General features: G+C 55.7%; 8 protein-coding genes across 8 annotated transcripts; 2 read left to right on the top strand and 6 right to left on the bottom strand.

Annotated features, from left to right (window-relative positions):
* Positions 1–81: 81 nt before the first annotated feature.
* On the bottom strand, positions 82–747 carry IE81DRAFT_331300 (alpha/beta-hydrolase; the record flags this gene model as incomplete). Its single annotated transcript, XM_025515237.1, has 2 exons — positions 82–401; positions 491–747. Coding segments are annotated over 2 exons (577 nt in total), but the record flags the coding sequence as incomplete, so codon positions are not given.
* A 599-nt stretch (positions 748–1,346) lies between these two features.
* IE81DRAFT_342433 (hypothetical protein) lies at positions 1,347–7,207 on the bottom strand. Its single transcript, XM_025515693.1, has 2 exons — positions 7,194–7,207; positions 1,347–7,058 (listed from the first exon to the last, which is right to left on the bottom strand). Exon 2 carries the CDS (start codon positions 6,986–6,988, stop codon positions 1,604–1,606), a length of 5,385 nt encoding a protein of 1,794 aa, XP_025368106.1. The 5' UTR covers positions 6,989–7,058; positions 7,194–7,207; the 3' UTR covers positions 1,347–1,603.
* Positions 7,208–7,701: 494 nt separating this feature from the next.
* On the top strand, positions 7,702–9,947 carry IE81DRAFT_367924 (hypothetical protein). The gene is made up of 4 exons (XM_025517113.1): positions 7,702–8,226; positions 8,324–8,400; positions 8,473–8,582; positions 8,650–9,947. The coding sequence occupies exons 1-4, from the start codon at positions 8,031–8,033 to the stop codon at positions 9,836–9,838; spliced, it is 1,572 nt and encodes a 523-aa protein (XP_025368105.1). The 5' UTR covers positions 7,702–8,030; the 3' UTR covers positions 9,839–9,947.
* On the bottom strand, positions 9,866–12,499 carry IE81DRAFT_367923 (hypothetical protein). Its single transcript, XM_025517112.1, has 7 exons — positions 12,010–12,499; positions 11,338–11,936; positions 11,122–11,258; positions 10,989–11,046; positions 10,750–10,917; positions 10,484–10,677; positions 9,866–10,393 (listed from the first exon to the last, which is right to left on the bottom strand). Exons 1-7 carry the CDS (start codon positions 12,101–12,103, stop codon positions 9,877–9,879), a joined length of 1,767 nt encoding a protein of 588 aa, XP_025368104.1. The 5' UTR covers positions 12,104–12,499; the 3' UTR covers positions 9,866–9,876.
* A 573-nt stretch (positions 12,500–13,072) lies between these two features.
* Positions 13,073–13,279, top strand: IE81DRAFT_275147 (hypothetical protein; the record flags this gene model as incomplete). The annotated part of the gene is made up of 1 exon (XM_025511450.1): positions 13,073–13,279. A coding segment is annotated over one exon (207 nt), but the record flags the coding sequence as incomplete, so codon positions are not given.
* A 1,517-nt stretch (positions 13,280–14,796) lies between these two features.
* On the bottom strand, positions 14,797–16,180 carry IE81DRAFT_304508 (D-tyrosyl-tRNA deacylase). Its single transcript, XM_025512300.1, has 6 exons — positions 15,937–16,180; positions 15,763–15,825; positions 15,406–15,684; positions 15,255–15,322; positions 14,991–15,093; positions 14,797–14,899 (listed from the first exon to the last, which is right to left on the bottom strand). Exons 1-6 carry the CDS (start codon positions 15,977–15,979, stop codon positions 14,838–14,840), a joined length of 618 nt encoding a protein of 205 aa, XP_025368102.1. The 5' UTR covers positions 15,980–16,180; the 3' UTR covers positions 14,797–14,837.
* A 465-nt stretch (positions 16,181–16,645) lies between these two features.
* On the bottom strand, positions 16,646–19,661 carry IE81DRAFT_348814 (hypothetical protein; the record flags this gene model as incomplete). Its single annotated transcript, XM_025516298.1, has 2 exons — positions 16,646–16,694; positions 16,774–19,661. 2 exons carry the CDS (start codon positions 19,659–19,661, stop codon positions 16,646–16,648), a joined length of 2,937 nt encoding a protein of 978 aa, XP_025368101.1.
* Positions 19,662–19,753: 92 nt separating this feature from the next.
* Positions 19,754–21,010, bottom strand: IE81DRAFT_200205 (hypothetical protein). The gene is made up of 3 exons (XM_025510875.1): positions 20,947–21,010; positions 20,606–20,768; positions 19,754–20,521 (listed from the first exon to the last, which is right to left on the bottom strand). Exons 2-3 carry the CDS (start codon positions 20,711–20,713, stop codon positions 19,847–19,849), a joined length of 783 nt encoding a protein of 260 aa, XP_025368100.1. The 5' UTR covers positions 20,714–20,768; positions 20,947–21,010; the 3' UTR covers positions 19,754–19,846.
* Between the last annotated feature and the right edge of the window lie 3,749 nt (positions 21,011–24,759).

Raw genomic sequence — 24,759 nt, 5'->3', positions numbered from 1 at the left:
GGGAGGGTCAGCATTCAAGTTCCAAACTCACCACTATGGTCGCGGCGCATATATGCAGACTCTTGAGCTGCCACTGCTCACCTTGGCCCGGCTTGCCAGCCACAGTGACGTTGACTCGCTTGTACCAGCCAAACAGCGTGTCGGCAATACCCAGCACGCCCAAGAAAGGCACGGCGAAACCAGTGGTCAGAGTGGAAGCGAATCCGCTGGTAAAGGGGCATTGCGAGATTGCGACGACGACGTCTGGATCGCGTGCGGCCACGTCGATGACGTGAGCCCCGCCGAAAGAGGTACCAAAGATGCCAATCTTGTACGCGTCGATCAGAGGCATCGTCTTTGCGTGCGCGAGCACATGATCCCAGTCTCCTTGCTGCTTCCAGTAGTCCAAAATTTGGCGGGGTCTGCAATGATCAGACGAGTCAGCTCACGGAAAGAAATGATGTGGCTCTAAAAATTGGGCTGTCCTGCGAGCCACTCTCGATAAACTCACTTTCCCGTCGACTGACCGAACCCGACATAATCGAAAGCCAAGGCGCCATACCCAGCTCGCTGAAATAGCTCAGCATACCTGTTCAGACCCATCTCCTTGATCCCGCCCAGTCCGTGACCAATGACGATCGCTGGACCCCTCTTACCAGATTTGGGCGGATACCACCAAGCGTGACATTCTCCACCTTCCGAGGGGATCAAAATGTCTTCGCGCAGTGGATCTCCACGCGCTGGGGTTGTGACTGCATTAAGAGACATCTTGGTGTGCGCAGAGTGGGTGGATGTGTTTTGACAAAGTTCAGCTAAGCTAGGGCGATGATGTGTGTAATGAAGAAGGAGATGAAGGAAACGTCTTGCAGCAGCAGCGATCGACGCTTCGTGGAGGCGCATCGAGCGAGAGGCAACATCAGCACTCATGACTTTCAAAACATCTGCTGCAAACCTCATGCAGCCTCGATCGGTACAAACATCATTTGACGCATATTCGTGATTTGTGATTTGTGAACATGCCTGCCGAAGTTACCACCAGCAGTCGAAGTGGTCTGTGCAGCTGCGCGCAACGGGCGTACCACCTCGATGCATGGGAGCTAGCCGGCTTTCATCAGCAGCAGCCAAAGAAGCAGCCGTGAGAGGCTTGCAGCGGAAGAACCATCCAGCAGCAAGCAGTCACGGCTAGTGCGGCGGGCGCACTAGCGATGTATAGCGCCAAGCTCGCACGGAACGGCAGGTCAGGCTGAGCCGAAAAGGCTACCGATTTGGTGCTTGCCCGACCCCCGGAGCATTCGCTTTTGCAGATGCATCGGGCCATCATCGAGCACTCGACTCCAAATCAGTTCGACTCCATACTCAGAGAAGTTCCTTCAACAGAATGCATTGCAATGGTCGGTGATACAAGATGAGCTGCTCTTGCGGGAGACTTGGCTTCCTCTGGTGATGGCGACGACGAGGGTACGGAAGGTAAGAGCGGGGTAGGTAGGTAAAAGGTGGTGCTGTAGTGACTTCGGACACTCCGAGTAAAGCGGTGAGCATTCAGTAAAGCGTTCCTCCGAATAGCTTAATGGCTGGAATATGCGCCATAGGCCTGCCTCGCCAATCATCTTCGGGAACCTCGTGATTACTGTTGGCGCAACAAGTGGGGCGGGATGGCTTTCCCTGAAGGACGTGCGGCTGCAAGGGGCGGTTCCGAAGAGACAGAGGTGCCGCGCGTCGCAGTTTGGTTTTGCGCGCCGTTTTTGCCACTTCGCGTCCGTGCCGACGGCGCTGAGCGAGAGAGCGTATGTTCCGAAGAGGCGTTTCCCAAATTTTGCGTCGTAGTTCCCTCATCTTTGCGTAGTGGGTAGAATCTACTCTGTCTCGGTAGCTCTCGCGCAGTAGGGGATCCTCTCGGTTTCTTGGCGAAAGTCCGGAATGAAGGATCCTGCCTGATCCTGTCCAAGTCACTCAGCGAGTCGTTGCTGTCCTTGTCGGGACGTTCGGGCAGAGAGCCAAGCAAAGGATTGAGTTCCTTCGGCACATTTGGACCGCTGTCTTCCAGCCAGCCTCTCTGAGCGCGCAGCTTCCTCTTGTCTTCAAGATGAGTCAGGGTGGGAAGGTAGTCGCGGAGCCGTTGGGCAGCTCGCGGATACATGCGCAGGGCGCGATCGACCCTGGTTGCTCCAGGGACTGCATCTGGCTCCCTCCGGTTGAAACGTTTACGACGCAGCTCGCGCATCGTGGCTATGATGGACGCCAGAGTCTCGGAGTTGGCGAACCAGAAGCGCTGTGCGGGCGGACCGGAAAAGAGGCTTTCCTGCGCCGAATCCGCTTGGAAGTCATCGACGTGGGTGTGTGCACCTCGGTCTAGGTACTCCGTGTAGGGAGGTGGGTCGGAAAGAATACCTTCCGGTGCGTCCGCTTCCTCGAGTTCACCCTTCTCACCATGTTGGTGGGGATGGAAATCCTGTCCATGGTTCTCTGGACCTTCCTCAATCTCCTCTGTTATGTGAGGTGTACGCGACCCTTTGTGCGCGTTTGTTGAAGGTGATGGAGGTGCAGCGGTGAAGCGGCTGCTTGTGAAGTCTTCGGCATCGGCGCGTGGGACGAACACCTCGACCAAAGCCGGATCGGGCTCCTCAAAGTCAGCATCTTCGATTGCAAAGGACATTTGCTCATGAATGTCTGCGCCGCTCTCAGTCAGGAGGTCACCCTCTGTGTCATCAGCAGCATAGATAGATGCTGAGGTACCTGCTTGGTGTCCGGCTTGAGTCTGCCAACGCGCTACCTCGTCGTCCGATGGATATATCGAAGCGGCCGTCAATGTTGCACCCGAAGCCTGGTCTTCGCTCCGATCGAGAACCCATGCGAGCTCGTGGACCAGTTCGGTCGGTAAGGGATCGAGCTCAGACTCAACTGGGAAGAAAGGTCGAGTCGCTGCTGCAAGATCAGCCGCACTCTCTGCGCCGAAATCGTGCTGCAACAAAGTCGGGTAGAATGGCCGAACTTGTCGACTCTTCGCTTTCTCCTCTACCGATGTAAAAGAAGCCCTTGAAATGGGTCGGGGCGATATTTCGACCTGTCTCACCGGCTCCCCAATCTCAAAGGACATGACGCGGCGCTGACGAGGGGAAATACGGTGCGTGGGCTCCATTCGCTTGATCGATTCTGCATCTGAGAACACAATCTCGCCATTGATGACGATGGGCTCATTGGCGCCGTCTGATGATTTGCTGCTGTCATGAACTTGCGCTACTGATGCTTCGCCTTCGGTGGCAGACACTTCGGCATCGGCATGACCAATGGTACTCTTGTCACCGAGCCAAGAGCTCTCGTCATCGTCCGATGTACCAGGAGCGTCGTGTCCACCTTTCAAGACGCCAGGTGGTGGTCGATCATCGGCCTCGAGCAAGAGGTCGTTGAAAATGCGTAGCGCGTCCTCGAGCCGGTCTGCTCTGAGCAAGGCTACGACTAGGGCGTTCCAATTTTGTGGATCAAACGCAAATCCGTTGTCTCTCACCTGCGCCCACAGTCGGCCGACGTCGTCGTGTCGGCCTGCCGCAGAACACGCATCGATCGCCATAGAGAGGGGCACGCAGAGCAAATTGCGCGCATGCGATCTGACGTCGGGAAGCTTGAGTGGGTGATGAGCTCCCGCTGCTTCGTCCTCAGCTTGCGCAGCAACACCGTCCTCGAGTGTGAATTTTCCGTCACGTTGCTTGATCGCGTCTCTGAAGATGGAGTCCCATACTCGTTCCACAGCGTCAAGATCGCGTGCCTTGCGATGGACATCCAACAGCGTGATCCACGTGTGAGAAGAGACTCGAATGCCCAAAGCAGCAATGCTTTGTACTGCATCTTGTGCCTCTTTCGGATTGCCGCTCCGTGTAGCTGCTAACAAAATTGGCAGGTACAACGCTTGTGAATCAGTACCTTGGCGAAGTGCAGGTGAGCTCCACGTCGACTCGTGTAGGTGTGGAGGCTGACTCGACTCGATAGCAGCGCGATCCGCTATCTCTTTTGCAATAGACAGACCCTCGCCATGACGCATCCGCGCGTATCCCGAGATGACGACACCCCAAGTGATCTTGCTGGGTTGTATGCCACGCCTCTGCATTTCCTCGAATACTTGGCGACCTTCATTGAAACGCTTGTGCCGAATGTAGGTGTGCAAGAGGATTGTAAAATGCCGGCGCGCTGCACCACCGCCCTTGTGCGCTGAGACGTATGGCTTTCGCAGAGCGTCGTCAAGCTGTTGAAAGATCTGAAAGGCTTCTTTCAGTCGTCCGCGGTCACAATACGTTTGCAGAAGATATGCCCAAGTGTGTTCGTTTGGCGGGTGGCTTTTGCGTATATCGTCGAACATTGCTCTCATTTCCTCGGGGCTACTTCCACTCAGCATTTGGCCTTTGAGTAGAATAGTGTGCGTCGCGGCCGAAGGCCGCATAGCTGGAGAAGGGTGGTCCCTCATCCATGCTGCCAAGGCTGTCATGGCTTCCCATTGGCCGCACTCTACGTAAGCATCGAGTAAAGCGTTCCACATGAAATGATCTGGCCTCAGACCGTCGGCGATTGCAGCTTGCACTGCTCGATAAGCGCTATCAGGGTCTTTGCGGTGCGCAAAACCTGTGACAAGGGATGTGTAGGTCCGGATGCTCAAGGGCATTGAGCTTGCCTTCAGCTCATCATATAGTGAAAGGGCTGATACCATGTCCCCTTGTCTTGTGTAGCTGTCCATCAGGAGGTCGACGATTTGGGGCGTCACGCGGCTGTACACTTCAAGCACGCGATCGTAGAGCGCCTCGGCCTCGGGAACATGGTCACCGTAAGTCAAGGCTTCCATGAGTCGCAGTGGTGCAGCACGAGGGAGCGAATACTTCGCGTCGTCCGGTAAGACTGAACCGAAGGGCTGGCCGTCTTCTAAGTGTAAGCCATAAGCCCGCATGACACCGGGCAAGTCACCCTTTCTTGAGGCACAAAGCGCTTCAGCCTCTTGTAGCAGACCGAAGGCATGCTCCGATTGTGGAAACCGTCGCATCAGGGTCTGATGCGTAGATCGGACCAGATCCGATGCTCCCCGTCGAGCGTAGTGCATGACGAGCGTACGCAACGTGCCCTCCTCGAGTCTTGGCGATCCGTCCTTGTCGGCGGGCGCCTTCCTCCAAAGATCGTCGCAAAGCCGTTCTGCAATGTCGTGCATCCGAGCTCGGCTGGTGAGCCTTAAGAGCCTACGACGCAGTCGTTCTAGCAGACCTAGTCGCGGTGATGTGTCGAACTGAGATGGCTTGGCTCCAATCATCGTGACGTAGACCGTGTAGGCGTGAAGTAGCTTTTCACGACTGCTGAGCGCAAAGATCAAAATAGAGACTGCTTCGCTGCCATGTGCTGCGCGCCAGGCTTCGGATTGCCCTGCCCAAAGGGTGCTTGCAGACAGCACAGGTTCGTGCAATTGGGCCAGGAGACCGTACAGAGCGCTATGAGCCCACTTGTACTTGGTACCGCGGAAAAAAATGAAGGTCTCTGGGCGGCGCCATAACCACACAAGCCCCTTGAGCGCATAGCAGTCTTGCCGACTTCGAGGCTTGTGCAACTCAAAAGCCTCGCTAGCAGGATCTGATGAGACCGACTCCTCCTCCGCATCGTCCTGATTCGACCTTGTGCTGCGCGCCGTGGCCCCTTTCGCAGGTCGTTGCCCGGAGAACAGCCAGGCATCGAGAAGACTGCCCACAGCCCGACCAAGATGACGAAGTATCTTGGAGGAAGCAGGCTGATCGCTCGAGATCGTATCATACGCTCCGGCCAACAGTAGGCTTTGATGGTCCAGGAGTAGGCGGTCGACTGCAGATTCCAAGCTCTGTTGACTCCGCTTGGTCATAGCTAACAAAGATTGTGCTTTGATGCGCAATGATTCAACCCAAACGCTCAGCTCTTCTGTTGAAGAGCGTGGAGCGCTTGGTAGGGTGACGTCCGCATGCATCACGACTGCTTCCATCCGTGATCCAGCCAGACTTCTGACGAATCTAGCTGCATGCCACTCCCGTCGTAAAGCAGCCTCAAACCTCCCGAAAACGAAGAGTCTTTCCGCCGTCTGCACGTGGTCATTGGCACTGAGTGCTTGAAGCTCATTTGCCCTAGCCCATGCGCTCCAAAGCTCAGACGAGGCCGCCTCCCATTCATCCGCAGTCCATATCTGTAATTTCTTCCGCCCCGGCGCAGATCGGTTTCTGGCGCCCCGAATCGAGTGGGACTTCAGGAATGCACGAAGTGCTCTAACTGCCTCTCGTGCCTCTGGATCGACGACATGCGGGGGAAAGCCGTAGAGCTTGATCGGATTGGCTGCGTGGTCCTCCGTACATGCCTGCAAGGATTCGAGCTGTGAATGGTGCCGCGTCGAAGTTTGTTCAATCCTGGTTTCTCGCGCTTGAGACGCTTGCCATCCTTTCGTTGATTGTCCGCGTAGTTGGGCAAAGTGTTTGTGCTTCATGACATCTTCGAATTTTTTTGACTCGGACTGCGCCTGCGATGACGCTGGCTCCAGATCGATGACCGGATCGGATGCATGCTGCTCCCCTTCTACGTTTTGGGCTGCAACCGAAGCTACTCCTTTGCGCTCGCGGCGAAATATTCCCGCTTTTGTGCCCTCCAGTGGACTGGCATCGCCGCGAAGCGGCAACGGAGCAGCTGAATGCATGCCTCGTGCAACTACTGCTCCTCTGAATGTCTCCTGAGGCCAATTTTGCCACCGCTCTTGCAGCACTGGGCATAAAAACGGCGGCAAGACGAGGGGAGCTTTGCGCGTGCAGGGCAAAGGCAGCTTGACTGCACTTGTCGTCGCCTCCGTGCTTGGCCCGCATGACAGACAGCTGTTGCGGGCGTTCCGTGAGCATGTGGATGAGGCAGTGCTTTCAACGCCATCTGTCTGATGGGGTGCTACCGCTGTATGAAGCTGTCTAGCATTCACTCTGCGCCTAGCCTGAATTGCACTTCGCGCGGGGAGCAGTGACCGGGGCAGACCACCTCGTCCCATGCTCCCGCACCCGACTTGCGCGGCGGAGCTGACTGGGAAATGCAACTGCAAGACTCGAGCTGGCTTGCACCTGGGTCGAGCAGAAAGTATCCAATCGGCACACGCCTGACAAAGTCAGCACCGCGCATCTTCTCTACTTTCAAAACGCCACTTACCGATACCGGCAGACTAAAGAATCATTGGACAAAGCGGGCGTTGTGCTTACCGTGTCAAAAGTATGAGCGCTCAAAGGGCTCGATGAGGGCGTAGTAAGCGGTGGAGTGATCGATGCCAGAGGTAAGGAAGAGTGTCGGTGCCATACGCCTCACATTCGTGATTCGTTCAGTCACTGTCGAGTTCACGTCATCCATTCAATGATTGAAACTCGTGATATTTCGGATGTGAGAAGCGGCGGCCTTCGCATCTTCGCCGAGTGGTCTGCTGACATTCTCATGCGTCTTTCGGCCGATAGACGCCTACTCCACTTGTGATTGATGCGCTAAGTCACAGTGCACGTGATGTGTTGGGCGATACAGCTCGCGCATCTATTCAGATTGAAATTCATCATTCAAGGTTATAATCATGCTAAGATTGTGTATAACTCTGTCCAATACGAATCTAAGCCAGACGTCGACCTGCATTTACATCGCTGTTCGTGATTCGTGATTCAATTGCTGAATTCGTTGATAGATCAAATGATATCTCAATTCCCTTCGTTGCTTAGATCACCTCGACCTGCACTTCCTTCTGTCTGTCCGAGGGTCCGTTCAAAGCGTCAAGGATTGCCGAGCGCACCGGCGACCATCACTGTGTACATCACTATTCCAATGCTGGCACCTCGCCCAACGCTCTTTGCTGCTAGTGCATGCAGCATCTAGGGAGTCACGAGTAGAGGGGAGGGCCCTGTTGCCAAGGACGAATTTCTCGCATACAACCTCATCCACTCTAAATCCTTGCAAAGTCTGGAGCCACTTCATGTTGCGTGCCGCAGCGTCTTCAACGAGATACTTCAGCCAGCGGATTTCTGGGCCAGGAATAAGCTACCCTAGCCTCACATTTGCCTATGATGGCGCCACGAACCTCGCCAGTCACTCGGGCTCGTCCAGGGCAGCCTGGCTCAAGCTACTTGTCGAGACACCCTCCGCCCGATCCTTTCCATCCTCCACCGGACAACGCCGTGTTTCGCGATCTGCTCATCTTCGAGGAGCGTCTCAAGCAGAACGCTGCTCGACTTGTCAAACGAAGGCGGAAATACGTCGGTGCGTCGGTCGTATGGCGGTAGACGAGACGCGCTCGAAGGGTCCTTTTAGTTAGCTAACCAGACTCCGAATGCTCCTCCACCTCCTCCTCCTCAAGTGCTCTTGACGTCCTTCATCGTAGGCGTTGCCATTCTTAGCTACCGGATCTTCGTTCTGACCCCGCCAGTGAAGCCTGTAAGTAAGGACTGCTGATCACAAAGGCATCGCTTCCTCACTGAAGCAATTGGCATGTTGCGATCGCCGCAGTACGGACTTCTACACTACTTGCAACTGGGCGCGCTGCTTCTCGGGGGAACGACGATATTCCTGTTTTTTGCGAGCGGAATGTATTCCGAGCGCATTGGTGCAGCAAATATGTGAGTCCACGATGTCGCTATCACTCGGAACCTACTGCTGATGTAAGGCATGTACATCAATCCTCAGCTTTGTACCTCAAGCCAATCGGGCTCTGCGCTACTTCAATCTCTACCTGAATGTCAGGAGCCCACCCGCTGTGCACCTCTTCTCGCTGCTCAGCGCAGGCGATGCCAACCCTGCCGGCGTTTCCTCTCCCGCTCTGGCCACACCAGGCTCCGGACTCGTCTTCAACCCTCCCTCTCCGACCAATCCGCGGGGCGAGCTTCTCTTCTTCCCTCGGGTATCGACCGCTTTCAAGGATGGCTACGTGCGGTACCGGGCAGCTTATGAGAGGCGCAGAAGCACACAAATCAACTCGCGGAACATGCAAAGCTGGACCTGGCGCCTCTTTCACTTTCGCTGGCGAGGGTCAGCTCTGAGCGATGCAGTACCCACCGAACGCACGCCGCTGAACCGGTCTGCTCCCGATGGTGGAGCCGAAGAGAGTCAAGCTACCTACTCACCGCAACAAACAGTACGTCGAGGCTCCAGAGATCAAATTCACTCTCGTTCAAATTCGAACGCGGCTCGTGATCGGAGGAGAAGTAGGTCAGGGACGAACGCTAGCGTATCTAGCGTTGCCAGCTCTTCCAGTGCGTCCTCCTTCGTCTCTGGTCCGGAGCCCCCTGCAAGTTCGTCGATGGAATCGATTAGCGTGGGGGCCTCTCTTGGCACGCCGAACGGATCAAGAAGCACCCACGGCACTCCAAAATTGGACTCTACTACCGAGGAAGATTTGGAAGAGGTCAATAGCTCGGCCGGATTTACTCCTGCTCCGAGATCGACCAGAAGCACGAGAAACACCAGACAGGATGAGTCGCCAGCCAGCCGGCCAGTCTCTATACCTATTCCACGACCGAGGACCAGCTCTTCGTCTCGTCGAGGCAGTCCGAGCAGCAGCGTTGACCAACGCTTAAGCTCGTCTTCAGCAATTAATGCACGACCTCACAATTTGCGACAAGTGTCCAGCTCTGATATTTCAGCCGCAACTGCTCCAGGTCCAGCTTCGAGGGCTGCTATGGCTGCTCTCGGATCCGGATCAGGATCCGGCGACGACTCTTCTCTGCGTGGCGAAGAACATGTGTCTAATGCCGATCAAGAGTACACGCGAGCATCTCGGGCGGAAGTCAGAGATGCGAGAAGGGGCAGAGATAGGACGCCTAGCGTCACTGCTGTCGCAAATCCGACTCTCGCTAGAACGGCTAGTCAGCGCTGACAAGCATGTGCTGTCTCGCACATTCTTCGATGTATAATCTATGACCATTCCGATTCGATTCCGCCCGCTCGAGTGATTGTCAGTACAGACTGTGCAATATCAAAGTCATCGATCAGCATTGTGCGGACCATGTCGATGATGCTGTCCGTGTCCTGCGCCGACGCCTCTTGTACAGGTTCTGATGCTTCGATAAGCGATTCAGAGTGCCTGTTCTGCAACATGCTATGTAGAAGTGAGAGTCTTGAGGTCCGATCATCCATTACGTCTTGACATAACTTCATGAGGGTCCCATGTGCTCTCTCTTCATTTTCGTCGCTGACGTGATGGCGCAGCCCGAGCAGGGTAGCTTCCCATCCCTGGAGTTCTGCATTCGTGTGCCCGGCAGAACGGTTGATGGAAGGGGCAGACGTGATCGGATAGGTGCGCACCAAGTTGTTCTGATCAGAATGTTCGTGAACAGAAGTCGAGCTCAAGGGTACGTGCAATAGTCTAAGGGCGCAGATAAGTCGATGCGAAGCGTGAGGTGGGAACGGGTCTGGGTGAATGGTGTAGTCTCTGTCTCCAGCCAAGGCATTTGACAAGCACTAGTCCTCAGCGTTGTTCGACGCCTTGCCAACCACGTGTCAACATCACTCATTGACTCACAGCCAGTAGCCTCTAGCTTGTAATAAACTCTCTTTAGCTATGCCTTCTTCTCCCTGCTCTTTGAAAAGCCTAATGATTTCATCGTCCAATCTGACCTCAGCGAACGGACAGCCGTTCCATTGTTGCACTGGGCTTGACTCCATAGAGGGACTTCGTTGGCGAGGCAGTACGAAGCCGTACTCCGCGAAAAGCATCTGCAGCACATCGACAGAGCGAAACATGAGCAACGCAGAAATTCAGGTGAGGCGCGCAAGATTCACTCTCACCTGTGCTGCATGAGCTCCATAACAGAATGTGACTTCGTCCCCTGATCGCAAAGCTCCCCGACGAGACGGAGCGTGTAGCTCCAAGCCGCTCGACGGAGTGTGCCTAACGTTGCAGGCACCAACATCCGAAGAAGAGCTCGGCTTGTGGTTTGCCAAATCGAGAATCGGCTGTCATTTCGCGGAATCAGTAGGTCAGTAGCAACGTCCGTCGTCTGCAAATGAACCCTAGCCGCTCTCACAGCGAGCGTCAGATTGTCTGCATGAGGAGTCAGACCTTGAGGTAGATGTAGACAGCGGCTGCGAGGATGAGGACTGATGGTAAGTCCGCTGCTCGGCTCTCGCTACGTCAATCACGACGGGCGCCGCACTTACGTGTTGACACACAACCAGCCCCACTTGAAGTGCTCCTTTGTCACTGTAATGGACGGCTGAGGTAGCGATGCCTTTTTTGTTGATGTCAAGGCCTCAGAGATTGCCTCAAGCGGAATCAACATTTCAGGGTGACGTCGCTGGGGATGAGCGGGAGCGTGAACCGGAACGTGAGCTTGACGATAGCTCCCATCTTCCAATCAATACTTCATTACGCACTTGTAAGCTCTCGATCACGGACCAGTCTCGATGAAAGCGACTCCTGACTCTTTGCACAAGCTCTGAAGCGTGAGACGGCAGACACTTGGCCAGAATGCTTGGCACAAATCCAGCAGAGGGCTCGCTCGAGTAAGACACGGGGTGAGTATCGTAAGAAGCTGGAGCTGTGCCCAAGAAGGCGTCCAAGAATGCTGGCGAGGCGCCATCTACCAAGGTACTCGCCGATGGAAGCGGACCTTCACCAGTCTGCTCGTGAGAGCCATTTTGAGCCGGCTGACGTTGTGCGGATTTCCAAATTGCCAGCAGTAGCGCGAGAGCTTGATGACTGCTCAGAGGAAGAGGCACGTGCGCCTCTCCCTGCTCTTTCCCACTTAAGGTGTCTGCTTGTATCTCTTTGCAGCCCGACTGAGGTGATTGTGGCGATTCTCCGATTGTTGCATTATTGTATGGATGACTTGGGCTTTGTTTGGAAGGTAGTAAAGACGTGTGCAGCCAGCGCTTAGCCGTGCGAACATTGAGTAGGGAAGTAGAGGGGACGCGCAAAAGTAGCTCGTCCGACTTGCTCGGCTCTGACCCGGCCAAGATCAAGCCTCGTCCAGCTGAGCAACGAGATGCAGGGATGGTGAGAGGGGGCTTACTTTGAGGCCCTACACCAATGCCGAATCTGCTTACCAGATGTATGCTCCGAGATCTCTACCAAGCCGGCAAAGTTGAATGACGCCAAGAGCGCTCTGGCGGTCTTCAGCCTCCCTTTCTGCTCCTGCATCACTAAGCGGAAGCCCTTGCTCCCTCGATACTAACAGCGAAGCGTCATAAAGCTGCTTTCGGTCTACACTCGAGGTGCTTCTGTGCGCGAGCTCGACTCTGTGGCTCGGAGATCCCCCTTGTACTCGCACCCCCTCACCCCTTGATGACTCCCTGAGGCTCGACTGATGAGCTAGACCTGAGAGTCCATGGCGAAATGGGGGATGAATAGGGTGGCCGGCTGAGTCTGTGTCTCTAGGAGCTTGCAGGGGAGGTCTTCTTGGCGATGGCACTGCGTTCGTTGCTTGTGACTGGGATTGTGGTGCGTGAGTCGTGACGAAAGTGCAGAGGCGCAATCCTCTCGCGCTGGCCCCAAAGTCACGAAGCGAAGTCGTAAGTGGAGAAGAGGCAGATGCTGATAAAAAGAAGGCAGGTGCGCACATGGGCGCGCCCTGTGTGCATGGCCCGACTGGGTTCCATCTCGGCACGGAGGTGCGTTGCGGCAGAAGACCGCATCTATATTCCGTCGATAGCTGCTCGTTCGCCTCTTGCACCTCGTCAGCTCCCACTATCTCGATAGTCACGAGTGAGCCCCTCCGACCGGTAGCCGCGGCACGTCCACTCTGAAGCGTCATCGCCACGCGACATTCAGATTCGTCCAAACCGACCTTGATCCTTGGACAGCAAAACAATGAGCTCTTTGGACCAGCCGGTGGGGCATCGCCTCTACAGCCTTGCTGTTGTCACTCTAGGAATGGCATTCTTCGCACGTGCGGGCCTGAACATTCTGAACGCACACGGGCGCTCTGGATCTCTGGGTTCGTTTCTCAGCGGCTCCACGTCTACTTCGCGCTCTTCGGACAGCTCTGAGCATCAAGCTGCAGTCAAGGTCAAGCAGAGCAAACCGACTTCAGATTCCGCCGTCCAGGTCTCCTACGCAGCTACACTGGACATGTGCGATGCTCGAGCGGATGCTCCAGGTCAATACTTTGTGCGAGCTGGCGCTTTGCTCAAGCTCATCGACATCGTAGCTGGCGTCTCGGCTCGTCGACATGCATCCTGCAATTGCGTGACCATCTCAGTAGACGCTGTCGTCCTCCTGGCTCCCATTCCCGTCTCTGCGCTCGTTCACCTCTCAGCTTCCGTGAATAGAGCTTGGTCCTCCTCCATGGAAGTGGGAGTCAGAGTCATCTCCGAGCATAAAGGACGCAAGGCGTACGTCAGTCACTCCTATTTGACTTTCGTCGCCTTGCCGTCGGTGCAGGGAGGCCCTAAGCCTGTGCTAGCCAACGTACAGCCTCGCACTACGCTAGAGGCACGAAGACATCTCCTGGCCGGTCGAAGGAGGCATAAGCGACTGGAGGACACCAAGAAGGGAGACGCGAGAGATGGTGTAAGGGAAGAAGTGAAGAAACGCATGAGAGAGGAGATCGCTGCGTTGCTCGGAGTTCGAGAAGAAGCGACAGGTACGGCGCTCAGCCAAGGAGGCGAACAGCACGCAGATCGCATAGAATTGGAAGTGAGTCGAGGTCGAGAGAGCCCAGACGAAGCAGCTTGCTGCGGCGTTCGTTCACCATAATGTCGCTCTTTCGCCCCTCTTCTTTCAGTTCGTCACGCGTGCCTGGGCAGCGCGAGATCCAGGTGTATCCCTGGATGGAGACATCGTCACGGTAAACTTATCAGGTGATGCACCATTGCAGCGCTCGAAGCAAGCCGTGCAGTCGCTTGCTAGAGAGCTCGGATTGAGGCGTAGCAGCGAGATCAATCTTTCTGAATCAAGGAAAGATCCCGGCTGGACGTTTGATGAACCTCAAAGTATCTCGACAGTATCCAAAGCAAACAATGCAGCGCACGAAGACGAGGCGATTCCAAGCTCCACTGCAGACGATTACTTTGACTCCTTCAGGAACGCAGGAGGTTCTCAATCTAGGCAAGGGAGTTTTGCGCTCGTCTCAAGCCAGCCACAGACCATTTTGGTGGCAGAAACTCTTAGCAGGTCTCTTCACCTCGTCTTCCCTGAACACACCAATTCTCAAAATCGGCTGTTTGGAGGTCAGACGATGGCTTGGATGGAAAGTTGCGCATTGAATTCCGCTCGAAGCTTGGGCGTGGATGCTTGGAGCACGGTCTCTGTGGATGGACTAGAGTTTCGAGAGGCCGTAAGAGTGGGCGAGTAAGTAGTTTTGGTTGCGCAGCGTAGTGTCCTAGTCGCTCTCTCTCTCTCTCTCTCTCTCTCTCTCTCTCTCTCTCTCTCTCTCTCTCTCTGTGTGTGTGTGTGTGTATCACTGACGCGTCTCCCTGTCGGCCAGAATCATGACTCTGCAGGCTGTGGTCATACGCACATTCTCGGCCAGCGCTGAGCTGTACGTCCAAGCGCAAGCCGAGTCTCAAACCGGCTCCTTGAGGTGGACAAACGACGCGCTATTCGTAGTCACATGCGGACCCTCAGCTTCCAAATTCCCTGATCCGAGTCAAGGAAGGTCCTCGATTCTGCCACGCGTTGTGCATCCGCCCGGATCAGCGCTCGAGGATTTCGCTAAGCCATCTGATGCTAGACGTGCTTGTGAGTATCGCGGACCGCTTCGACGTGTCGCCATGATGCGCAGTAACCGTTGTCCTGACATCCTCCCCACTTTTGCAGCTCGCCTGGAGCTCAGAGACATGCTTAGAAAGGTCTATAGCTGACTATCTCGTTCCTTTGTGACAAATGTACTTGTGAACGTGATTGTATTTTATTCCAACATCTGTAAATGATATCACTTCTTTTCTGCAGTGTCGACGAGAATAGTTACAGGTCCGTCATTGGTCAAGCTGACATCTGAGGGGCAATGACGTGCACAGCGCCAGACTGATGTTTATCAACTGCTCGACCTGACCGCATGCAAACGATGAGGCGAGCGAGAACGTACCCATCATCTGGCCGAAAGCGCCATCTTTGATCCGATCTGGCTTGTATGCTGATCGCAGGCGCTCAAGCAGGGCATCGTAGATCTCTCGCGCTTGCTGTCCTCCCTGATTCAAAGCAGACAAATAGACGTCAGATACTGCCCCGAGAGAAATAGAGGTCAAGCCTCATTGATCCACTCGCCATAGCCTTTGGAATCGCGTCAAGGTGTAGCGAGGGAAGGAGTAGCTTTATCAATTCATCATCATCGTTGCGAGTTAAGCCGCACGTGGCTTACCTTGTGAAAGTCGGGCTTCGTCCCTTTGGACAATCGCGCGTGCAGAGTAAATTGAGAGACTGAGAAGAGGTGGTGTCAATGTTTTCTACGGCACATGCTTCGCCAAAGTCATGATGCTTCACAAGGCGCAATCAATACTGACCACAAAGAATTTCGCCCTCGATATCTTGCACGCTAGATCTCCAAGGTCTGCCACCCCAGACTTCTTCTGCCCTTGAACCTTCGCCTCCAGACAACTTTTCATCGCTTTCGCTTCTGCTTTTTCCTGCTTCTTCCTCAGCAGAAGTGCGAGACTTTGCAGCGCTGTCGAGTGGTGCGTACTGGACAGGCACATCAATGGCGCTAGCTTTTTGACCTTCATTCCACAGCTTTGTTGACAAGAGGCGCTTTGCAAGTGGTTCAATCTCGGCCATCGTATCGTCTGTAATGAACAGAGCGTCTGCGTTCGAGTGCGCATTCCTCGAACCGAGGCTAGTGCTCGAAAAGCCTGATCACGCACCTGTGCCAATGCCAATGAGAGCTACGAGACCAGGTCCTGTGCGAGAGACGAGATTGCCATTTACTGTGCAGCGCATCATTGATGGGCAACGCACGTTCAAGATATACTCAAGATGAGTTGATCAAGTTCTTCTCAAGCATGAGTGCAAGAATTTGAGACCCGCAATCGACTCACCATGCACCGTTGCACCCTTCACACGCTGCAAAACCGCTCTCATGATGAGGTGCTCTTGATGGTCTAGGAGCAACGCAAAAGATCCGTCAGGTGCACAACGTGGCACAATCTCTCTGTTCCGACAACCTATCACCGAATCGAGTGTCTGGGACACGGCGATCCTTGTCCCGAATTCTTGCTCCTTCTCGCAACAGATTTCAGCTGCTTGTTGTTGAAGTGGAGTGAGCGTTGCAGGAATCACGAGTGAATCGTGATTAAGATCAAGATGGCCACGCCGTCCATGCTAACACGCGTTGCACACCGCGCGCAACGGCGCCACGCACGCACGCACGCGCTGCTCTGGCGCTTCATAGCCCAGAGGCGCGATCCTTGACACGACCACTCGCAACTCACCACACTTTTCTTGACCCGTCTAGTTCACAGCTCCCAGAAATCGGCTCTGGGTGCACCTCTGACATTTCGCGTTTCGAGTGCGGACCACATTCTGCTCGCGCTACTACTCTTCACGAGCGCACATCACTCAACCTCTCCCTCGCAACGGCCTGACTTATCGATTCGGCAGGAGCACTGCAGGCATGCAGGATGGATCTACAAAACGTGTCACTCGATGTGAACGTGCACGAAAGCTGCAACATGAAGCAGTGACTATTGACAATGTGAATGTGAATGGGACAAGGACGCTTGACGCGTGCATGTGCCGTGTGCCAATTCATTTGAGATGACCTCGGATCCTTCGATGGCGAAGCAAAGCATCTTTTCTGCAGGTCGAAGATGGGACACGATAAATGCGAGATCAGGTATAGCTGGTCAGGCGGTTTTTTGATGATGCAGACTTACCGGCTAAAGACGCTACCACAGCCATTTCTGCCGTCGCACCTCCACTCTACAGTAGCGAGACTCTTGGCGGGGTCGACCTCCTTGTAGAGAACCCTGCACTGTTCCTTGGTGATAACGCCCTGTCTGAGCAAGGCAGCCTCTTCTTTTCCATGAATCGTCTCGCGATGCCTAGCCAGATCATACGGTCGGTGGAATTCTGTGCCGCAGAGCTCGCCAGTGCTGTGAGAGACGTAGTCGCACTTTGTGATGCCCGCAGCGTTCGCTGCCGAGTGCATTGCGGAACTCGAAGGACCTCCGCCGCCGCTAGATGGACCCCTGCTGGGACCCTTTGGACGTCGACGCTTCTGTGATGCGATTTTGCCCTTTGTTCGTCCTGTAGGGACGCCGGCACCGCCGCCTGGGTGGGTGCCGACGTCCGGGGCATAGTCTGATCCTTCCTCGCTGGGGTCTTCCCCAGAAGTGCCGTCCTCCCAAGCGTCGTCGTCGTCATCCGCGCCAAGATCGCCAACGCTCTCTGCGGTCGATTTTCTGGTGCGCGACCGGCTTCGATCACGTGGGGCTGCTGCTGGTGGTGGTGGTGGTGGTGTTGGCGCATACTGACCGCCAGGAAATCCGTGCGGTGCAGGTATAGCCTGGGCAGAGCTGCGGATAGATGGGCTGATACTGCCATCGTCATCTTGACTCTGACTCGTGCTCGCACTGCGACTTCGCCAGCCTTGACCTTGATGGCCGGTAATGTGACCATTGCCGTTTCTGGTGGCTGCCAGCACTGAGGGTTGAATGCTCATGCCAGACTCCGAGCTGCCCGCCATTTGGCCATAACCGGTCATGCCGTGCATGCGCTGACCAGGCATCGCAGTGGCGGCTGTACCTGGCAGCCCGCGTCCTCTGAGCGACCCTGCGGCGTCGCTTTCCGATTCGCTCGAGCTGGAAGAGACGTCACCAAATCTCGGCCCGGCACCATGCGCCGAAAGCTGCGAGTTTCTGTCACTGCGCTTGCTTGGCACCCGGCGGGGGTGGTACGTGGCATCTTCGTCGATGGTGGATGATGTTCCGAAATGAGCTGCCGAGGGGCTGAACAAGCTTGGACCACTGCCGCTACTCTGGGAAGCATCGTCATTGCTCAGTGTTTCGCTAGCTGTCGACGAGCGTCGGCGGTCCTCTGGGTGCGCAAACTGCTGCAGTCCTGGTCGCGCAGTGTCGTTGCGGTCGAGGGGATTGCGCTTCGAGAATGATGACGCTTGCGGCGTATCGGGTCCTCCTTCCGAAGGAGATGAAGATGATGAGGATTCTCTGAGTCGAGCAGCATTCGCTGCGGCGATTGACTCGGCCAAGCCAGGTACACCGACATTGAAGAGGCTGTACGTCGCCCCGTGTGGAGGCTGGTAGTCAAGGAGAGTCTCCTGTGGACTGACAGTCAGTCCGCTGCGGTCACGAACCATAGGCGGGCGTGCACCGGAAGCTGGATTCTGTCGATCAATAGACGCCCTCTTCTGCTTGGAAATCTTTCTCTGAGTGCCAGGGCTCTGACTGCTTTGAGCCCTCGTCATGCCTTGCGACTGCGGGACAGAGCCAGGAGCGAACATGTGTTGCAATTGGCCGGCGAGGTTATTCCAACTCGCAGGGCCATGGGCAGGCGGTGGCATCGATTGCGACGCAGGGTCGTTGCTCCAGTCAGAGTGTTGTGTTGCCATCTTTGAGTCCAGACTGCCGCTTCGCTGACGCGCAGGAGGCTCTGGACGTGTCGGTTGTCCAATGTTGAGGGCGCGCGGATCAAACATCGCTGGTTGGGCACCGCTGTATTGCCAATGACTGTCAAGGCTGGATGGCTCGCTTGAGGCGCCTTGCAGACTTTGTTGGGCACTGCGCAATGGCCCGCGCAGAGCACGCGGATCCACTCCAGAAAGATCTTCGCGAGACTGTAGGAATTGACGTTGGCGTGCATAGTTGGCAGGCGTTGGGGTAACTCCATCCATAGGTTCTGTGGGCGTGTAAGTGATGCTTTGTCCGTACATCTCGCTGGGCTGGCCCACTCCATTCACAGCCGCCAAAGGGGCTGCAGATGAGGATGACGATGTGGCCGCCATGCTCATTGCGAGGAGAGCATGAGCTTGCCGCTGCTGCTCCGATGTCGCGCCGTGCCCCGGGTTGTTGCTGGTGCTTTGCTCGTCGACCTCGGGGAACAGGCTGGAGAAGCCCATGCTACCGCCGTGATCGCCTAGCGAGAGGCCCTGCAAGCCGCTACCAAAACCTTCGCCACTAGCATCGCCTTCCCCGCCGAAAGGAAAGCCTAATTGCCCAAAGGTCTCTGGTGAAGGCTGGACACCCAAGCCAGGGACTGCGGGGTGCGAGAAGCGATTTGCGCTTGGCCGCGCGCCATATTCACCATATCCCATGCCTGCAGGCCCGCTATTCGATCCTCCCCAGCTGCTGCTGTGCGCGTGACCTCTTGCGCGCTTCTTGTTTGGCAGACCGGAACGCGGATCAAGAGTACTGTTCGCAGGAGAAGAGCTGAAGTCATCCTCAGGCCGCGTTGCTGGGCTCGAAAAAGGCGATTCGCTTGGACCAGGATTGTTGCGGTACTGAGTGAATGAAGCATTGCTCTCCATACCTGGACGTGTGGCCAGTGACGGCGCATTGCTTGAGGTAGCCATAGGCGCATACACCCCGACTTGTGCGGGTACGCTCGTCGGCGTTGCTCCGGTGTGCGCAACAGAGCCGATAGGTCCTGTAGCCTGGCTGTGTGAGGCTGACCAGCCCATGGGCTGAGCGATCAGACTCCACTCTGCGCTAGATACTGCGGGTGCGGGAGGTGCTACAGTGAAGGGGCCAGGCTCATCGAAGAGAATGAAATCCTTGGCTGTTCGATTAGTCTGAGCAGCCGCCATGTTGAAGGATGGTGAGGTGGCGCAGAGAGCAGTGCGGACGCAGTGTAGGCGAGGTGCTGATGAAGTGTCTGCAAAAGACAATCTGAAGGAAGTCAAGCTTGATGCTGGAGAGGGCCTCTTGATGGTAGGTGCATTAAAAGCGCACAGCGCCCGTGACTAAGATAGGATATACAGGGGTCCTGACTCTAGACTGGTGCCAGACACGTGCTAAAGCAAGGCGAAGAAGCAATGTCTTTGCTTTGCTGACAGCGATGCAAGGTATTTATACAGCTGTCTAGAATGTTGGAAGGACTGCCGTAGAGCTGGGGCATGGGCGCACTTCGTCCTACTATGCCCTCCCAGCAGTTGCAACCGCTATAGCCGCACGCTTCCGATTCTCTGCTGGCGGTGCTATAGGTGACGCTGTCCCTATGCGCTGCGGTGCAGTCGTGAGTGCGCAGTGCCCGGCCGTCGCGGTACCTTGCTGTTGGCGTTCGCTTACGCCTCCGCCAAAATCCAATCAGCGCAGCGATGATGGGGATGGGGCGGCCAGCAGTCGCGCTCTCGCGGCGGTAGCTTGACTGTTGCGAGCGGTCGGCGCACTCGTCTGCTGCCTTCTGGACAATTTCGGTACAGGTCCCAACGATTGATGAGCCTTTTGAAGTCTGTTCGCCGCTCCGAAGGCGCGTGATCGCACGCGCGTATGAATGTGTATTGATATAAAGCGACCAAGGCGGTCGTCGTGTTTCAGCCCCGCCTTGGATGATCAAGTGTGATTCAGTTTCTAATTCGCGATCGAGTCGCCGTTGCTTTTGGAGGAACGGTCTGTTGAGTTGCGCTGGCGGAAATAGCCCGTATGATGAGTTGAGATTCGATGAGTCCTCGTGCGGAGCAAAGCACACGAGAGGTGTGATGACCGATAAGCTGGATCGTCTGCTCTAGCTGTGCCGATGTACGTGACCCACTCTGCTCTTGTCTGCGCAGGCGTGCAAAGTGAAAGCGGGAGGCTGGGAGCGGTTCATTTGCGGTGCCCGCTCGGTTGAGGCGCTTCGGGTCGTTCCTCTTTGCGCCATTCAAGCGGGAAACTAGGATCCGCCGCTTCGAAGACTCGACGACTCGTGAAGGTGACTAGGTTGGGCAGAGGCAGCAATGGTTGTGGGTAAGTACTCACGACTGTTGGATGTCGACCATCCTAGCTGGTCGCGGTCCTACACGAGATGTCCATCCGAGACTACACGCAGATGCTTGGTGCCCTAGTATGAATCATGAATCGTCAAATCGGAGTTACGATTTGACCTGCACTCACGACTTGTGACTCTTCTGTGCGCTCGACACATGAGATCGCAGCACGGTCAGCATGCAGGCAGGCAGGCAGCATCAGCGACTGAATCACGAACGTGAACGTGAATCTCTGCGTAGCTCGCCAGGTGGAGGGGCCCGCGCGCCTTGCTGCTGACGCGAGCGGCGCTGCAGCGTGGGAATCGGTGACGACAGGGTGCAGTGCCCGCCCCCGCAAGTCGTGCGAGTCGTGCGTGAAGGTCGATCAGCTTACGCTAGCCACGTGGTTGTCGTGGTCTGTTGCCGGTATCACGTGTTTCACTTGCCTCCTTCCATATAACATCAAACCATATTCACGATTCTGATTCAAATTGCCTTTGTGATTAGAAGAACAGCCAATCACAATCTGACCTTCTCGACGCCACGTCCCGCATCTCCTTTTTTCTTCGACCAGTTAAGCGCATGTCTTTGAATTCCGTCGTGTACGCAGACCCGATTAACCGAGCGCAGACTCTGGGACTCACCCGACGCTCGAACCATTGATTCAGATCCGTGATCCCAGCTTTGCTCCCACAAAGACACCTATGACAACGTGAGACTCTCACCTCACCTTGTCTTGGGACCGAACCGACGAACTAATTTCTGTAAGAGCAAGGGAAAGATATGAACGACTCGCAGTAAGGCAGTGTGTCCAAGCACTCCGCCAGAGCTCGAAAGTTATCGTGGTCTCGAGAGAATTCTGGCTCAGCGGGGAATCCGTCAGGCTGTGCAGTTCCAAGCTGTCGCACACCACACGGGACAGACTGGTTTCGCAAGTATCTGCGCTATCTCTGAGTTGATCTCTGGCCATGCGTCCCGAAGCAGTCAGACTTAATTCATGCAGCAGTTGCGTGAGCAAGCTGCAATGACCTCGTGGTCTTCGTCGGAGCATCACTTGGAGTCTGGCCGAGGCAACAAGAATCAGTAAATGTTGCCTCTTCCGGCACACGAAATCGTGCGGACCGCGTGAGGCATCAGAGACCAGCTTGATTCCTCACATACTCAATTTGATGGACAATCGCGGGTCGTTACCGAGTGGGTGAAGTAGCGCAAGAACATTCTAGCCATTTTGAATTTCACCTCGCTTCGTGCCATCCGTGCTGGCCTGCAGCGCTCACAGCCAAAGGAGTCGCCCCATCAATGGCAAGCGTGAATGCTCTAGCTGCTGACGATGGTCTGTGTGCCAGCTCGAAGTCGTTGAGCGGGGAGTCGTGAGTGCAGCAGCAAGGGCGCCAGAACCCCGCGGGTGCGTTTGCGCTCATCCCCCTCCGCGGCGCGCCAAGAACGCGCGGGCGCGCATGCAGAAGTGTTGCTCTCCGACGTGAGGCTGTTGTGAGTGTTGATCTCCAAGTTTGTCTCTCGAGATCGAGAATTTCATCATCACGAAGCATGCATAGCCGCTGGTCGAGCGATATACGTGTCGTGTGTCAGGCCCTCATCGAAGCGGGCCTGCAGCGGAAAGGAATTAAAATGCAGCAGCAGGATATGGGCGTCCCAAGCCAAGCATGAACTCTATATATAGGTCGGCGAGGAGGGACCGCATGCAGCAGCTGCAGGAGGCTCCTTAGTTCGCTGCGCCCAATCCCGAATTCTTGGAACGCGCACCAGCATCTGCTATTTTGCCTCCGCGAGGATCGTGGATGTGACTCGTGTCGAACAGCCTCGCTTAAACTTCATGATGAAGAAGGAGCCGATTGCTGCCAGCGTGGCCGCGCATGGTTTGATCTAGGTGACTATAGGCAGCACGATCGCACGACGTGCTTCACGCCGAATCTCACTGCAGCGATAGTTTTAGCAGCCTGTCATGCGTGCTACAGCATATGGTTCCAGCCCTACTCGACGATCATTGCCAGCATCCGCTCTTCGCATTCAGCAGACATAGAGGTATAGTGCACCAGCTGTCTCGCTTGCCTTGGCCCTTTGGCTCTCCTTCATGCGCTGCAAAGGATAGCTTCTAGGCTTCGCCGTAGCGCCGACAGTGCTTGGGCCATGACTTCATGCCGAGCAAATTTAGCGCCCGTCGATCAGAATATTCAACCCTTTGTCGCGGAGACTCGCTGCTGCCTAGCTGCCTCGGCTTCACTCATCACTGGCGCCTCGGATCTCGCACTCTGTGTGAATGGCGATTGAGAACAGTCGAGCGAGTCACGAGTCGGCCGTGGCATGGCGACTCTTGATTGGCAGGGTCGCTTCTGATTGGCCGCTGACATCTATCCTTGCGCAAGAGCCGCGAAACGACTTGTAACAGGCATCCGATCGCAATCATCACGAATCGAAACTTGTAATGGAGAGTCTTGGATTGCAAATGCACCAATTAAGTACCGAATGATGAGGACAGCGGGGAGCCCATCGCCCGACGGACTCCGCAAGCGTGCTCATGAGTTCGAAATGGCGTACTGTTCCGACTGTCTCGCATTGCCCCTTTGCAGGCGTCAACCGAGAGGTCCTCTCACACGCCATGGGACTGGGCTGAGTCTCGGCGTGGCTGGCCGCTCGGTTCGGCGGATGTGTATTGAGTGCACCTAAAAGACTTTCAAATTGCCATCTCTTGACTGGGCGCCAGAGGAACTCGATCCGTGTCCCTCACAACCAAGAATTAAGGGTCAGGGAGAGTCAAGAGTGTGATGCCAGAAAGGTGTTGCAGCGAAATTGCAGATGGCCACGCGGTCGCCCGCAGGAGTGACCTTGCGGCCGCAGACGTCGGCACAGAGGTGCAAGCGATGCATGGCAGTCACAGCCGCCGGGAGAAGGAGCAGTCGCGATACGGTCGAGTAGTCCATGCATCGCGCATGTATCTGAAAATACCTCGCCGTCTCTTTCCAAAAGTCACCGCATGTGTCTTACCGCGGTGGAAACAGCTGCAAACAAGTTCCGCAAGCAAGCGGCCGTATTGAGAAGCAGAAAGAGGTAGAATGGCATGACAGCTATAGGTCGTATAGCCGCCTTGATGGCTGCGCTGCCCTGGAGATTTGGCTGAGCGTCTGAGGAGGTTGCGTGGGCATGGTTCTTACACCGCCGTGATGCGCGTCTTGCGCGGAGGTGTTGGCGCTGAACTGCGCCGACTGTCAGCTCGATATGCGGCGCACAAATGCCCGGCGGGGCGGCGGAGCGGCTGTTGCATCGCTGCTCACCTCTTCGGTAGGATGCGCGCGCCCGACAGCGTTCACGCGAAGTCATTTGGCCATCGCTCGCGCCGATCACTTCAATTGAAAGTGCTCACCGCTAAGGACTCGCGCCGCTGAGGTGACCATATGGCCGCATTCAAGATATGCCTGACGTGGCCGGGCAAGGATGACGGCATGATCGCGTGTACAGCTGAGCTTCGATTCATGATTCGCTTAGGCGTATGTACGCGAGAGATTTGGCGCGCCCAAATTGCTCTCGCGTGGTCGATCAACGCCCACAAGCATCAAGACTTCAGCCCACCGGCATTCGCATGCATATTTTGACATTGCGCGCATCCCTGCAGAAGAGCTGTGCAGCGCTCAGCGGCATTGCTTCCGGGGGTGAACGGCGCGGCGGGTGCTTTGCTGCGTGGCGAGTTGGCGCCCACGTCGAGGCTGCATGCATGCATGCAGCAGCAGAAGGGGCTAGCTATGTCGGCGGGATGCCTTTGCCGACTGACTCAAGACTGTCACAAGGCAGCGGTGAGGCAGGATCGAGCGTGAGTGACCTGACATGCATCGAGCGGGTCAGTGTGGCGGACAAGTCTATAAAGACAATGGATGGAATGCGCACTCAGCCCTTTTCATTCCCCTCTCTATCCACCAACGACCACAGAAAAAGCAACGCGAGCAAAGCT

This window comes from Ceraceosorus guamensis, assembly GCF_003144195.1.
Source record: "Ceraceosorus guamensis strain MCA 4658 unplaced genomic scaffold IE81scaffold_53, whole genome shotgun sequence".
NCBI lineage: Eukaryota > Fungi > Basidiomycota > Exobasidiomycetes > Ceraceosorales > Ceraceosoraceae > Ceraceosorus > Ceraceosorus guamensis.
Note: the sequence above shows the minus strand (reverse complement) of the source record. Positions and strands in the feature narration are given on the sequence as shown.

Bases quoted from the DNA above. Each gene is read 5' to 3' on its own strand.
- IE81DRAFT_367923 (XM_025517112.1), bottom strand. From the start codon at position 12,103: ATGCAGGAGCAGAAAGGGAGGCTGAAGACCGCCAGAGCGCTCTTGGCG. The intron at 11,047-11,121 runs GTAAGTGCGGCG...TCATCCTCGCAG, and splicing joins GGCTGGTTGTGTGTCAACAC to CCGCTGTCTACATCTACCTC. The intron at 10,678-10,749 runs GTGAGAGTGAAT...GATGTGCTGCAG, and splicing joins ATGGAGCTCATGCAGCACAG to ATGCTTTTCGCGGAGTACGG.
- IE81DRAFT_200205 (XM_025510875.1), bottom strand. From the start codon at position 20,713: ATGGCGCAAAGAGGAACGACCCGAAGCGCCTCAACCGAGCGGGCACCG. The intron at 20,522-20,605 runs GTGGGTCACGTA...GCTCCGCACGAG, and splicing joins CCTGCGCAGACAAGAGCAGA to GACTCATCGAATCTCAACTC.
- IE81DRAFT_304508 (XM_025512300.1), bottom strand. From the start codon at position 15,979: ATGAGAGCGGTTTTGCAGCGTGTGAAGGGTGCAACGGTGCATG. The intron at 15,826-15,936 runs GTGAGTCGATTG...TGCGCTGCACAG, and splicing joins GAAGGGTGCAACGGTGCATG to TAAATGGCAATCTCGTCTCT. The intron at 15,323-15,405 runs GTCAGTATTGAT...ACCTCTTCTCAG, and splicing joins CGAGGGCGAAATTCTTTGTG to TCTCTCAATTTACTCTGCAC.
- IE81DRAFT_367924 (XM_025517113.1), top strand. From the start codon at position 8,031: ATGATGGCGCCACGAACCTCGCCAGTCACTCGGGCTCGTCCAGGGCAG. The intron at 8,227-8,323 runs GTGCGTCGGTCG...CTCCTCCTCAAG, and splicing joins ACGAAGGCGGAAATACGTCG to TGCTCTTGACGTCCTTCATC. The intron at 8,583-8,649 runs GTGAGTCCACGA...ATCAATCCTCAG, and splicing joins CGCATTGGTGCAGCAAATAT to CTTTGTACCTCAAGCCAATC.
- IE81DRAFT_342433 (XM_025515693.1), bottom strand. From the start codon at position 6,988: ATGGGACGAGGTGGTCTGCCCCGGTCACTGCTCCCCGCGCGAAGTGCA.